General features: G+C 51.9%; 1 protein-coding gene across 5 annotated transcripts in view; it reads right to left on the reverse strand.

Annotated features, from left to right (window-relative positions):
- ARHGAP39 (Rho GTPase activating protein 39) overlaps positions 1–12,209 on the reverse strand; it is a 165,598-nt gene that overhangs the window by 65,111 nt on the left and 88,278 nt on the right. For all 5 annotated transcript variants that reach the window (XM_074889417.1, XM_074889425.1, XM_074889401.1 and 2 more), the window contains exon 2: positions 8,155–8,586. In XM_074889417.1, the coding sequence (XP_074745518.1) occupies positions 8,155–8,586 (432 nt within the window). The remainder of the gene's footprint in view (positions 1–8,154; positions 8,587–12,209) is intronic.

The following is a 12,209-nucleotide window of genomic DNA, read 5'->3' on the forward strand; positions in this document are numbered from 1 at the left end:
GTCCTTTCAGGGAGCTGTAGAGTGATGAGGTCTCCCCTCAGCCTTCTCCTCCTCACACTGAACAGTCCCAGCTCCTTCCATCGCTCCTCACAGGATTTATTCTCCAGGCCCTTCCCCAGCTCGTTGTCCTCCTCTGCACTCGCTCCAGCACCTCGAGATCTCTCTGGTATTGAGGTGCCCAAAACTGGACACAACACTCCAGGTGTGGCCTCACCAGTGCAGAGCACAGGGGCACTATCACCTCCCTACTTCTGCTGGTCACACTATTGCTGATACAAGCCAGGATGCTGTTGGCTTTCTTGGCCACCTGGGCACACTGCTGGCTCCTGTTCAGCTGTTTGTCAATTAGAACCCCCAGACTCTTTTCTTCCAGACAGCTCCAGCCACACCTCCCCAAGCCTGTAGCCATGTAGGGGCTTGTTGTGGCCCAAGTGCAGGACCTGGCACTTGGCCTTGTTTAAGACTCGCTACAGCAAGTCCAGTGAGACCGAAGCACTTGGCAACAGCACATTCCCTGCAGATGCAGGGGCTGACGGCATCCCCAACCTGCACACGTGTGATGGGACCAGCCCCAACTCGGGCCACTGCTGCACCAAGAACGTGAGGAACGGACACGGAGAGGCCTCCACCATCTCTGACCAAACCAGATGTTCCAGTTTCTCATTCCTCCTGTTACCGCAGGGTGTGGGGCACCTCCGAGTACAAACTTCAAGGAGATCAGTTGCTCAAGACTTGCCCACCTCCCCTGACCTCCTTTTTAAGACCAGACAAGTTCAGGAGGGAAATACTCAGCCAGAAACCTTGTTGAAATGATTGTAAGACTGAATGTTATGAAACCAGATCACCTGTGTTCCATCAGATCACCTCCAGAGCTCCCTTCCAGCCTTGGTTCTCCTATGAGCAACAAAACCAAGAACTGGAAAAACATCTTTCTAAATTGTCCTACCAAGGAGACTTCAACCACGTCTCTGGTTGAAGGTGATTACTCAACCTGCCCCACACCACCCTGCTTTCTATTTCTAGATCCACCCCCTCCCCAGCCTCATAAATAATCTCCTTCTGTTTCCTCCTTTTGCTGCAAATTCCAGTCATCATCTCCAAAAGACCACAGGATGCCCAGATCTGTCCTCATCTCAGGGTCGTTAGGGTCAAGGCTCAGAAACACCAAATGCCCCATCCAGAGGTAACCCCAAATAATTGCAAATATATTGCATATATTGGCCCCATCTCAGGGTCCCTCCTTGGCTGCTCACAGCCAGACAGATGCAGTCTGGGTGCTGAGACATCAGTGGTCTCAGGAGGGATCTCCAACACCTTGGAGCCCCGCAACTGCTCGAGCAGCACCCAGCAGGTCCGGCCTTGCCAAAATCAGCCTTCGAAGGTCATCCCACCCCTGGATTGCCCCATCCCTGGAAACATTCAAGGTCAGGTTGGACGGGGCTCTGAGCAACCTGATCTAGGTGAAGATGGCCCTGCTCATGGCAGGGGGGTTGGACTAGGTGATCTTTGAAGGTTTCTTCCAACCCAAACTAGTCTATGATTCTTGGATCCCTACAGCAAGGGCCTGCAGCAGTGCTCTTCATCGAGGAAGACTGAAATAAAGCACTTTGACCCTCACCTCCTATGGCTTGCGTTTATACACCCACCAAGTCAAAGCCATCACTTTGGTGGGCAGACAAGTCACACAGCGTCCCAGATGTCACCCAAAACAGGCTTGGAGGTGTCTTGAAAGAGCTCAAGATCTCGCTATCAGTCAAAATGTCACCTCTTCTCACCTGGGATGTCCATGGTGGTATATATTTTAATGCTTACAAGCAAAATAAGGGTAAAAGAAAAAAAACTTTATCCACAGGTTCACTGAGAGCCAGCAACTGGCTGACCTCTGCTGAGTGGTTTCCTATTCACGCCTCAGGTATAAAGAGGCACGGTACTTACTGCCTCCTTCTGCAGAAGTTTTCATGTCTTCAGATATTTTAAGCCCCACAAGAAACGCCTGTCTCGCCTGCGCTGTAACGCTCCTTGCCTGAAGCAGCTTTCCTAGGTTTTAAGACTCAGCTAGCTACAGAAAAAATAAATTGTATAAAAAGATGTATTTTTTCAGCTTGTGCCTGGAAGTTCCTCATGGTCAGAAACCAACACTAAAATGCAGAGATACCCTGAATGCTGAGAGGCTCAAGGCACAAACGCCTGAACTGGCTCTGCCCTTTGCAGCTGCTATCGCCGCAATCAAAAATCAATTTTTAATTTGCACAGCTCATGTTCGGCTTATCTGTCCTGGGCCTGAAAGCATCAGCCACTTGTGGAGGTGAAATCTCTGCATCCCTGGAAGCTTTCCTGCAGATCAGCATAAGCAAGGCCCCCTTCTTCATCTGTGCTTCGTTATAGAAATTGGAGCTGGATAAAACTCCCTCTGGGCATCCAGCTATGAGCCATGGAGGAAATACTCCACCACAGCATCCCTGTCAGCCTGTGCTTTACCCAATTCTACAACCATTCCACACAGATTTAACTGTTTTCTGGTGCTACACCGATGTTTCTGCAGCTTTCCATCCACCCCATCCCTGCTGGAAGCATCACACCTACCAGGCTCAACCACTTCTCCCCTTTCAACCCGCAGCATCTCCCCTTGATGTCAGCTGTAGCAAAGACCATCCCATTTCTGGTGGGAATAAAGTTGTTTTTGCAGGTGGACATCCATCGTGGCAAGAGTGGTGAGGATCTGCGGCAGTGACAGACCACGCTGCAGCACCCTCAACCCCTCCAAGGGTCCCTCGACTTTTGGAAATCTCTCCCTTAATGGGTCCCAGGGACCCTGAGGTCTCATCAAAGCTTTCCAGGCTCTCCAGCATGCCCAGTCCAGTTGCTCAGAGAGGAAGGTCAACAAGGAAATGTGATTTTTTTCCAGTCCAAACACAGGTGTCAAGAGACTTTAGTGTGCTGGAGCGGAATGCTGCCATGGTTGGGCTGAGCTGAATGGACAGGACCGTTGTGTCATCTCCAGGGATCACAGAATCACAGAATCATCGAGGTTGGAAAAGACCTCGAAGCTCCTCCAGTCCAACCATGAACCTCACACTGACCGTTCCCAACTCCACCAGATCCCTCAGCGCTGGCTCAACCCGACTCTTCAACCCCTCCAGGGATGGGGACTCCCCCCCTGCCCTGGGCAGCCCATTCCAACGCCCAACAACCCCTTCTGCAAAGAAATCCTTCCTAAGAGCCAGTCTGACCCTGCCCTGGCGCAGCTTGAGGCCATTCCCTCTTGGCCTGCCGCTGGGTCCTTGGCTCAAGACACTCAGCCCCCCTCTCTGCACCCTCCTTTCAGAGAGTTGCAGAGGGCCATGAGGTCTCCCCTCAGCCTCCTCTTCTCCACACTAAACCCCCCCAGTTCCCTCAGCCGCTCCCCATCAGACCTGTGCTCCAGACCCTGCACCAGCTCCGTTGCCCTTCTCTGGACACGCTCAAGTCATTCAAAGGCCTTTTTGGAGTGAGGGGCCCAAAACTGAACCCACTCATCGAGGGGCGGCCTCAAATGCAGGTGGAAACCATCCACTGAGCAGGAATATCAGCTCCCGGTAGCTGCATCTGTCTTATTTAATTTTTATTTCATTTTTAAAGCTAGCAGACCTGGTATCTGCTCTGTGTCAGTCCCTGGCAAGGCCAAGGTTATGAATTGCTGGGGCTGAAAGGACACACAGCCCTCCAGCAGCCAGGAGCAAATCCACCCCATGGCTGGCTCCTCTCCGCTAGCAGAAGATTTCACCCTTTCTAGTTGAAAGCCCAGGTGCAGTCCTGCTTCCTCCCACCCTATTCAGCAGCTTTGCATCCCATAATATAACTGCCTAGCCTAAGTTCTGGAAAAGGAGAGACGTGTGGGTGGAGGACATGAAGGATTAGTGACCTGCAGTGTCCATGCTAGCTTCTGAGGTCCAGCACGCCAGCACTGTGGGCAGTGGACCTGCCCCCATGGAGCCGCTGATCCTGCACATGTTCCTGCAGCAAAGCTCAGGGAGACTAAAACCTGTCCACTCGATCCCTGTTAACCCCTCATGCTGGTTTGGGAACAAGCTCCTGCTTCATCAACCATCTCCTGGGCTACATCCCAAGCAGAGCAGCCAGCAGGTCGAGGGAGGGGATTCTCCCCCTCTACTCCAATGTCCTGAGACCCCCCCGCAGCCCTGCGTCCAGCTCTGGGGTCCCCAGCACAGGACAGACATGGAGCTGTTGGAGCGGGGCCAGAGGAGGGACACGGAAATGGTCCGAGGGCTGGAGCAGCTCTGCTGGGGGGAAAGGCTGAGAGAGTTGGGGGGTTCAGCTGGAGAAGAGAAGGCTCCGGGGAGACCTTAGAGTGGGATTTCAATACCTGAAGGGGTTTATAAGAAAGATGGGGACAAACTTTTTACTAGGGCCTGTTGTGATAGCACAAGGGGTAACAGTTTTAAACTAAAAGAAGGTAGATTCAAAGTAGATCTAAGGAAGAAATGTTTTACCATGAGGGTGCTAAAGCACTGGACCAGGTTGCCCAGAGAGGTGGTCGATGCCCCATGCCTGGAAACATTCAAGGTCAGGTTGGACGGGGCTTTGAGCAACCTGATCTGGTTGAAGATGTCCCTGCTCATTGAAGGGGGGTTGGACTAGATGACCTTCAAGGTCCCTCCCAACCCAAACCATTCAATAATTTGATGATTCTATGATTCACAAAGCTCTGGAGCGGGTGCAACAGACTGCTACAGCCCATGGGAGCAATGAGGACCATGCCTTTCACTGACCTCCAGGCTCCTCCTGGAGCTGCCGTGAGGTCTGGAGAAAACTTAGCGATGGGGAGTTTAAAAAAATGAGAGAAAAAACAATGACCCCATGGGCAACTGGGACCAGTTCAGCCCAAGGGCTGGGAGCACTCAGCAGTTTGCCAGTTGTGAGATGAGCTGTTGGCCATTCCCACCAGGGAGAGGTGCGATGTCCTTCCCAGGTGCTCGCCGTGTAAAAAATGGAGCTGCAGGAGTAAACACCTGAGAAACAAATGGAGTCCTTGAGCCCAGCCTGCTGCAACACGGAGCACTCCCCTGAGGGGAGCACGTTATGAAACAGCAATTGGAATCCTAGAAACAAAACCCAATGATTTTTCTCTGCACAACAAGAATGTGTCCAAGAAGGACACATGCTGAGACAGGGCACCTGCAAGAAGGCAAGAAACCACCTGCAGCTCAGCAGCGTTGAGCTGGATGGAAGACAGAGAAATTGGGCAACCCAGAGGTTGCCCAGCACAAAGTGATGGGAGAAATATATTCTCCATCTCAGCTCCAGTCAAATGAAGCAAGATGCGGGGTGGGCAGGAGGGTTCTGGCTATTCTGGATGCTGGTAGTTTCATTTGACAAAGCGTTTCCACTCCAGAGGGAATTTGTATTCCCCACAGCTGAGGATTTCGGTGTTGCTGGACGCAGCCTGCACAAGCGGTTTCTGATGGACAATGTTACTTGAGGCCACAAGCTAGAAATAGGGGTGACAGGCAGAGTACAGTAGGCTGCTGCCTGTAGCAGTCATAGAATCATCAAATTGTTGAATAGTTTGGGTTGGGAGGGACCTTTGAAGATCATCCAGTCCAACCCCCCTGCCATGAGCAGGGACATCTTCAACCAGATCGGGTTGCTCAGAGCCCCGTCCAACCTGACCTTGAATGTTTCCAGGGACGGGGCATTGAAAACCTCTCTGGGCAACCTGGTCCAGTGTCTCACCACCCTCATCATAAAGAAGTTCTTCCTTAGATCTAGCCTGGATCTCCTCTCTTTTAGTTTAAAACTATTACCTCTGTCCTATTGAAGGTCAGGGCTCAGTGGTTTTGGGGATGGACAAGCAAAGCCTGGCTTAAATAGCCATCAGTGTAACCTGAACAGACCCAGTCAGACCTCTGGCTTGTATCAGCACTAGCGTGGCCAGCAGGGACAGGGAAGGGATCTGACCCCTGTGCTGGGCACTGGTGAGGCCGCCCCTCGATGAGTGGGTTCAGTTTTGGGCCCCTCACTCCAAAAAGGCCCTTGAATGACTCGAGCGTGTCCAGAGAAGGGCAACGGAGCTGGTGCAGGGTCTGGAGCACAGGTGTGATGGGGAGCGGCTGAGGGAACTGGGGGGGTTTAGTGTGGAGAAGAGGAGGCTGAGGGGAGACCTCCTGGCCCTCTGCAACTGCCTGAAAGGAGGGTGCAGAGAGGGGGGATGAGTCTCTTGAGCCAAGGACCCAGCGGCAGGCCAAGAGGGAATGGCCTCAAGCTGTGCCAGGGCAGGGTCAGACTGGCTCTTAGGAAGGATTTCTTTGCAGAAGGGGTTGTTGGGCGTTGGAATGGGCTGCCCAGGGCAGGGGGGGAGTCCCCATCCCTGGAGGGGTTGAAGAGTCGGGTTGAGCCAGCGCTGAGGGATCTGGTGGAGTTGGGAACGGTCAGGGTGAGGTTCATGGTTGGACTGGAGGAGCTTCGAGGTCTTTTCCAACCTCGATGATTCTGTGATTCTGTGACCTGGCCACCATGGGCAGCTGTGTCTGCCCACAGTGAGCGACAGCCCAGCATCCTTGTGATTGAACATCAAAACTCTCCACCTCTCCAAACACCGCCTGCCTTGTGAGGAAAAAGATGCCAGCCCCACACTCAGCCATTTTATCAGCGGATCTTCCAAGATGAAGCCTACCCTCACAGGCTAGACGCGCGGAGGCAAGGCTGTGTCTGAGATCCCACATGAAAGCGCTTGCTGAGCTGGGAGTTCCTGTTCCCGTCCTGCGTGGCCGTGAGATCACTTGGCCGCAGTTTCTGTGCGCCAGCTGTAAGGAAGAACAACTAGTTGCGAGCAGGAATCGCGCTGCCGATCGCTCGCCAGAGACACTGTTGGGTTAGTAACAGAATCACAGAATCACCAAATCATTCAGGTTGGAAAAGCCCCTTGGGATCATCGAGTCCAACCATCAGCCCGACTCTACAAAGTTCTCCCCTACCCCACATCCCCCCACAGCTCATCCAAACGGCCCTTAAACACACCCAGGGATGGGGACTCCACCCCCTCCCTGGGCAGCCTGTTCCACTCTCTGACCACTCTTGCTGGGAAACATTTGTTCCTCATGCCCAGTCTGAACCTCCCCTGGTGCAGTTTAAAGCCGTTCCCTCTTGTTCTGTCACTAATTCCCTGGGAGAAGAGACCAGCACCAACCTCTCTACAACGTCCTTTCAGGGAGCTGTAGAGTGATGAGGTCTCCCCTCAGCCTTCTCCTCCTCACACTGAACAGTCCCAGCTCCTTCCATCGCTCCTCACAGGATTTATTCTCCAGGCCCTTCCCCAGCTCATTGCCCTCCTCTGCACTCGCTCCAGCACCTCGAGATCTCTCTGGTATTGAGGTGCCCAAAACTGGACACAACACTCCAGGTGTGGCCTCACCAGTGCAGAGCGCAGGGGGACTATCACCTCCCTACTTCTGCTGGTCACACTAACATCACGAGAGGCATCGTGTAAGAGAACACAAATATATTATGTAACGAACCGCCTGGTTTGCAGCTTGCAAGCCCCAAAAGCATGAAACGAAGTGCACAGAGCAGCAAGGCAGACGTCTCTGTACGTTGTCCCTACACAGCTGGGCCTTAGGAAACCGAGCACTGACTCATTGTTCAGTTTGAAGCTTCGTTGCAAGAGAAATCAGCTCTTCTAAGAGCTCCAAAGACCAGTGGGACAACCCATGGTTGCAGCATGAATCATGCTGCCGTGTTAGGGAGATTTTATCCAGGGAAATCATTTAAAACCACACCACTCTCTAAAACCATGTTTCAGAGGACAAGAAATTACTTCTCTAATGTATCTTTCCAGAGGGAACATCAAAGTTGCCCCTAACGAGGAGAAACACCTTTCAGAAACACTTTTACCTCTTTCTCCTGTAAGCGATTGCTTTATGGAGGAGCAAACCAGCTCTCTAAGACTTGGTGCAGAGACCCATGAGCAATCTAGAGGAGCCATCCATAAAATATCTCCGCACATGAGAGAGGAAGAGCTGCAGGACCAGGGCTCTGCTCTCTGCTCTTCCACAGCACTATCAGGGTCTCCAAACTCGCGATTTTAATGCACCAACCCACCACCGAGCTCAGTCGCACACGCCTGTGATGTGCTGGCAGAGCCAGCTTTGCTTTTACCTTTCTGTTTCTTCTTTCACTACGGCGTACTGGGTTGACTGACGGCTCGACCTCTGCTCCTGCACCTTCTCGCTGCCCTCCAGCTCCTGCTCCAGGGAGGAGCTGGTGCTGCCTTCCCTGCTGACATTGCTGCTCCTCCCGGGGCTGTTCTCCGTGGAAGCCCTTGGCGACTCTGTGTTCTGCTTCAGGGTCTGCAGCTTGGCCAGAGGGATGATATCGCAGTTCTGTGGCCGGTGCCACACTGTCCTCTGCGTGGTGGCATTGTAGTAGTAGAAACGGGAGGTGTTGGGGTCGAAGAGCTCCCACCACTGGTTTTCATTCGTGCGTTTGATCCGCACCCCAGCAGGGGGGTCCCACACGCACTCCCCCGTGATGAGGTTGGCGTACATGCGCTCCCGGGTTCGAGGCTCGATGATTTCCACCCATTCCAGCCTGAAGGAGAACAAACAGAGAGAGAGAGAAAGACTTCAAGGAGATGATCTTTGAAGGTCCCTTCCAACCCACACCATTTGATGATTCAACGCTTGCAGCAAGTGCTCACAGCATCTGGGGAGGCAGGATTGAGAAGAAGAGTGGCTTGGGTGAAGACAGCAACTCTTTCTTCCTCCCCCATCGACGTCGAGTCCTGCAGCTCTATTTACACTAAACAGAGTATCTGCAAAGGGGAATTCAGCAAGTCTGCAAGCCAGCTAAAACACACACCCAGGTTACAGTACCCCAGCCTTCACCCCAGCTCATAGCTTCCACCCCGAGCCCTCTGCGTTTTAATCTGAACTCTTTGGGCCACAGACCTGGCGGCTGCAGCGTCCTCGGCACAATGTTGGCGGTGAAAGGCAGCGGGGAGGTGAGAAACCGGAGGGATAGAGCCCAGCTGGAGGCACCAACCTGGCGATGAACTTACATCTTCTGCAAGACCACCCCGCAGCTCTGCGCTGCTGCCCAGACAACCAAGCCCGGCAGCATTTGCTCGTGCAAGACTTGAAGGTGATGGCTTCAACCCCCTTCAGCCCAGCTGGAGCAGCGCCGCTCCCCGGCATGAACCCTGGTGTGCTGGCGCCGGGCTCCTGCGTGGCTCTGCCAACACCTCTCCCTTCCGTCTCGATTTCAACACTGGGCGAAGGCGTCAGCTCTCCGGCGCACGCGTCTCACCTCCAGCACCTTCCCCAAACCATCCGCCCCGACACACCTTGGCTCAGTGATAACCACAGGCTGCATCAACACTGAAACCCAACAGTGGGAGGGATGGAGCCAGCGAGGACTGAACAGACCTGACAGTGTCCTGGGCTCCGTGTGGAGGAATAGAATGGAATAGAAATAGAAATAGAAATAGAAATGAATAGAATAGAATAGAATAGAATAGAATAGAATAGAATAGAATAGAATAGAATAGAATAGAATAATCAAATGGTTTGGGTTGGAAGGGACCTTAAAGATCACCTAGTCCCAACCCCCCTCCCCTGGGCAGGGCCACCTTCCACTAGCCCAGGTTGCCCAAAGCCCCGTCCAACCTGGCCTTGAATCCTGCCAGGGAGGGGGCAGCCACAGCTTCTCTGGGCAACCTGTGCCAGGGCCTCGCCCCCCTCACAGGGAAGAATTTCTGCCTTAGATCTGACCTAAATCTCTTCTCTTTCAGTTTAAAACTGTTACCCCTTGTCCTATCCCTCCCGCCCAATCAAGAGTCCCTCCCCCCTTTCCTGTAGCCCTTTTCAGTTCTGGGAGGCCGCTCTAAGGTCTCCCTGGAGCCTTCTCTTCTTCAGCTGAACCCCCCCAACTCTCTCAGCCTGTCCTCACAGGGGGGTGCTCCAGCCCCCTGAGCATCTTCGTGGCCTCCTCTGGCCCCGCTCGAGCAGGTCTGTGTCCTTCTGATGTTGATGCCCCCAGAGCTGGACCCAGCACTGCAGGGGGGTCTCACAAGAGCAGAGTAGAGGGGGAGAATCCCCTCCCTAGAATATAATAAAATGGAATAGAATAGAATAGAATAGAATAGAATAGAATAGAATAGAATAGAATAGAATAGAATAGAATATTATGTTTTCAGCTGGAAGGGGCCTACAGTGATCATCTAGTCCAACTGCCTGACCACTTCAGGGCTGACCAAAAGTTAAAGCATGTTGTTAAGGATACTGTCCAAATGCCTCGTAAACACTGACAGGCCTGGGGCATCGACCCCCTCTCTAGGAAGCCTGTTCCAGTGTTTGACCACCCTCTCTGTAAAGAAATGCTGCCTAATGTCCAGCCTAAACCTCCCCTGGAGCAGCTTTGAACCAGTCCCATTCATCCTGTCACTGGATACCGGGGAGAAGAGATCAGCTACATGCTGCTCAGTGCCCTCTCTGCACCTTTATTAGATTAGGAGTTGGTCTCACGTTGGTCTCTGCATAAAGTATGGAGCTCATCACCAAAATATGGAGCAGAAAATGAGGTTTAACCTTCCTCCCATCGCCCTGTCCACTGCTGAGCTAAGGGCCAGGCACCATCAGCCCAACACGGTGACTCAGCTCACTCAAAAACACGGCGAAAGGGTCTATTAAAATCATAAAGCAGTAAACGGAGCTTAGAAATGCAAAAGAGGATTAAAAAAAGTTGTCATCCCAAAGAACAGACAATTAAACCAATTTTCCAGATTACCCCAAACACCGCAGATGTCACCGTTTGCTAATCCAGGGGCTACCTGAGGCTTACAGGCAGCCACATCTTATTCAAATTCTTCATTTTTGTGTGGGCTTATGTAAAAAGGTACAAGGGATGTTCGTATTAATGAAAATTTCTTGCTTGGAATTTGTCCTTGTCTGCATTTACAAGCCTGTTAAGAAAGGTATAGAAATAGATAAGGAAAAAAAGCCCCCAGTGTGCTAAGCGGAGCTTATCAAACTAGGTGGCATTTAAAACTGACACATTCAGTGAGTCAGACAAGTGACGGATCGCATCGCGCCGCCTTTTACTGGGAGCGAGTCCCCTGTGGGCTTTTCAGAAATGCCCAATTTGCTCAAGCACTTGCAAGAAAAAAAGTCCTCAGTGTGCAGGGGGTGCACTTACCTGCCCCCCCGGCAGCCGGAGATGCTGGCAGCCTTGGCCTCAAGCCCTTCAGCTGGTCCAGCTCATCTTCCAACTCGATTTAAACTGCTGGATTGAAAAAAAGGAGCGGGCTTTTCGGGTGCCAGAGGTTCACAGCTTTGAACAAACATACCAAAATGATGAAAATGTCTCCACTTCTTCTTGGCAAGGAGAGAAAAAGCCGTTGTTAAGCCTTTTCTTGCAGAACAGAGACTAAAAGCACTTGGAGAAGTAGAAATCGTATACCATGCCTCCTCTCACTCTGCAAAACTCAGACCTAACGAGCAGCCTTAATGAAGCACGACAGTACAGCTGGAGGCCAACTCAAGCTTTGCAGAGTTAAATATTTTCTCCAGGTTTCCACTGAAGGCTTTAATTCGGGTCTGAGCGTGATGCACCGACCCAGCATTTTTCATTGAAATGCTTTTGGCCCTAGACTGACGCCAGCGCTTGGCTCCCAGTTTTAATGTTTCTCTTTGACCACCTTGGTTTAAAATAACCTCCATGGCGTTAAGAGCAGCTGCTTCAGCAGGGCTTTGGATCTTCCCATCAAGAAGCTCTTGGGCTATCTGCATCAGGGAGGAATAAAAAGTCCTTCATCCAGGGCTCCTCTAGGGCGAAACAAGAGCTCAAGCGCTCCACAGGGAAGCAAAGATAGACTGGACTAGACTAGACTAGACTAGACAAGACAGGATTAGGATAGGATAGGATAGGATAGGATAGGATAGGATAGGATAGGATAGGATAGGATAGGATAGGATAGGATAGGATAGGAGAGGATAGGAGAGGATAGGAGAGGAGAGGATAAAATAGCCCCATGGAGTTTGAAAAAGGGAAAGGTCTGTTTGGACCCAACAGAACTGGATCCTCATGGGCTATAAATCAGCCAAGGTAAAACCCTGCAGCACCTCAAAAGCAAAAGTTACTACGTTAAAGAAATGCAGGACCTTTTGTCCTAGAGTCCTTAATTTCCTCTTGGTTTTTACTGCAAATTATCAACT

Source organism: Strix uralensis, chromosome 1 (genome assembly GCF_047716275.1).
Source record: "Strix uralensis isolate ZFMK-TIS-50842 chromosome 1, bStrUra1, whole genome shotgun sequence".
In the NCBI taxonomy this organism is placed as follows: Eukaryota; Metazoa; Chordata; class Aves; order Strigiformes; family Strigidae; genus Strix; species Strix uralensis.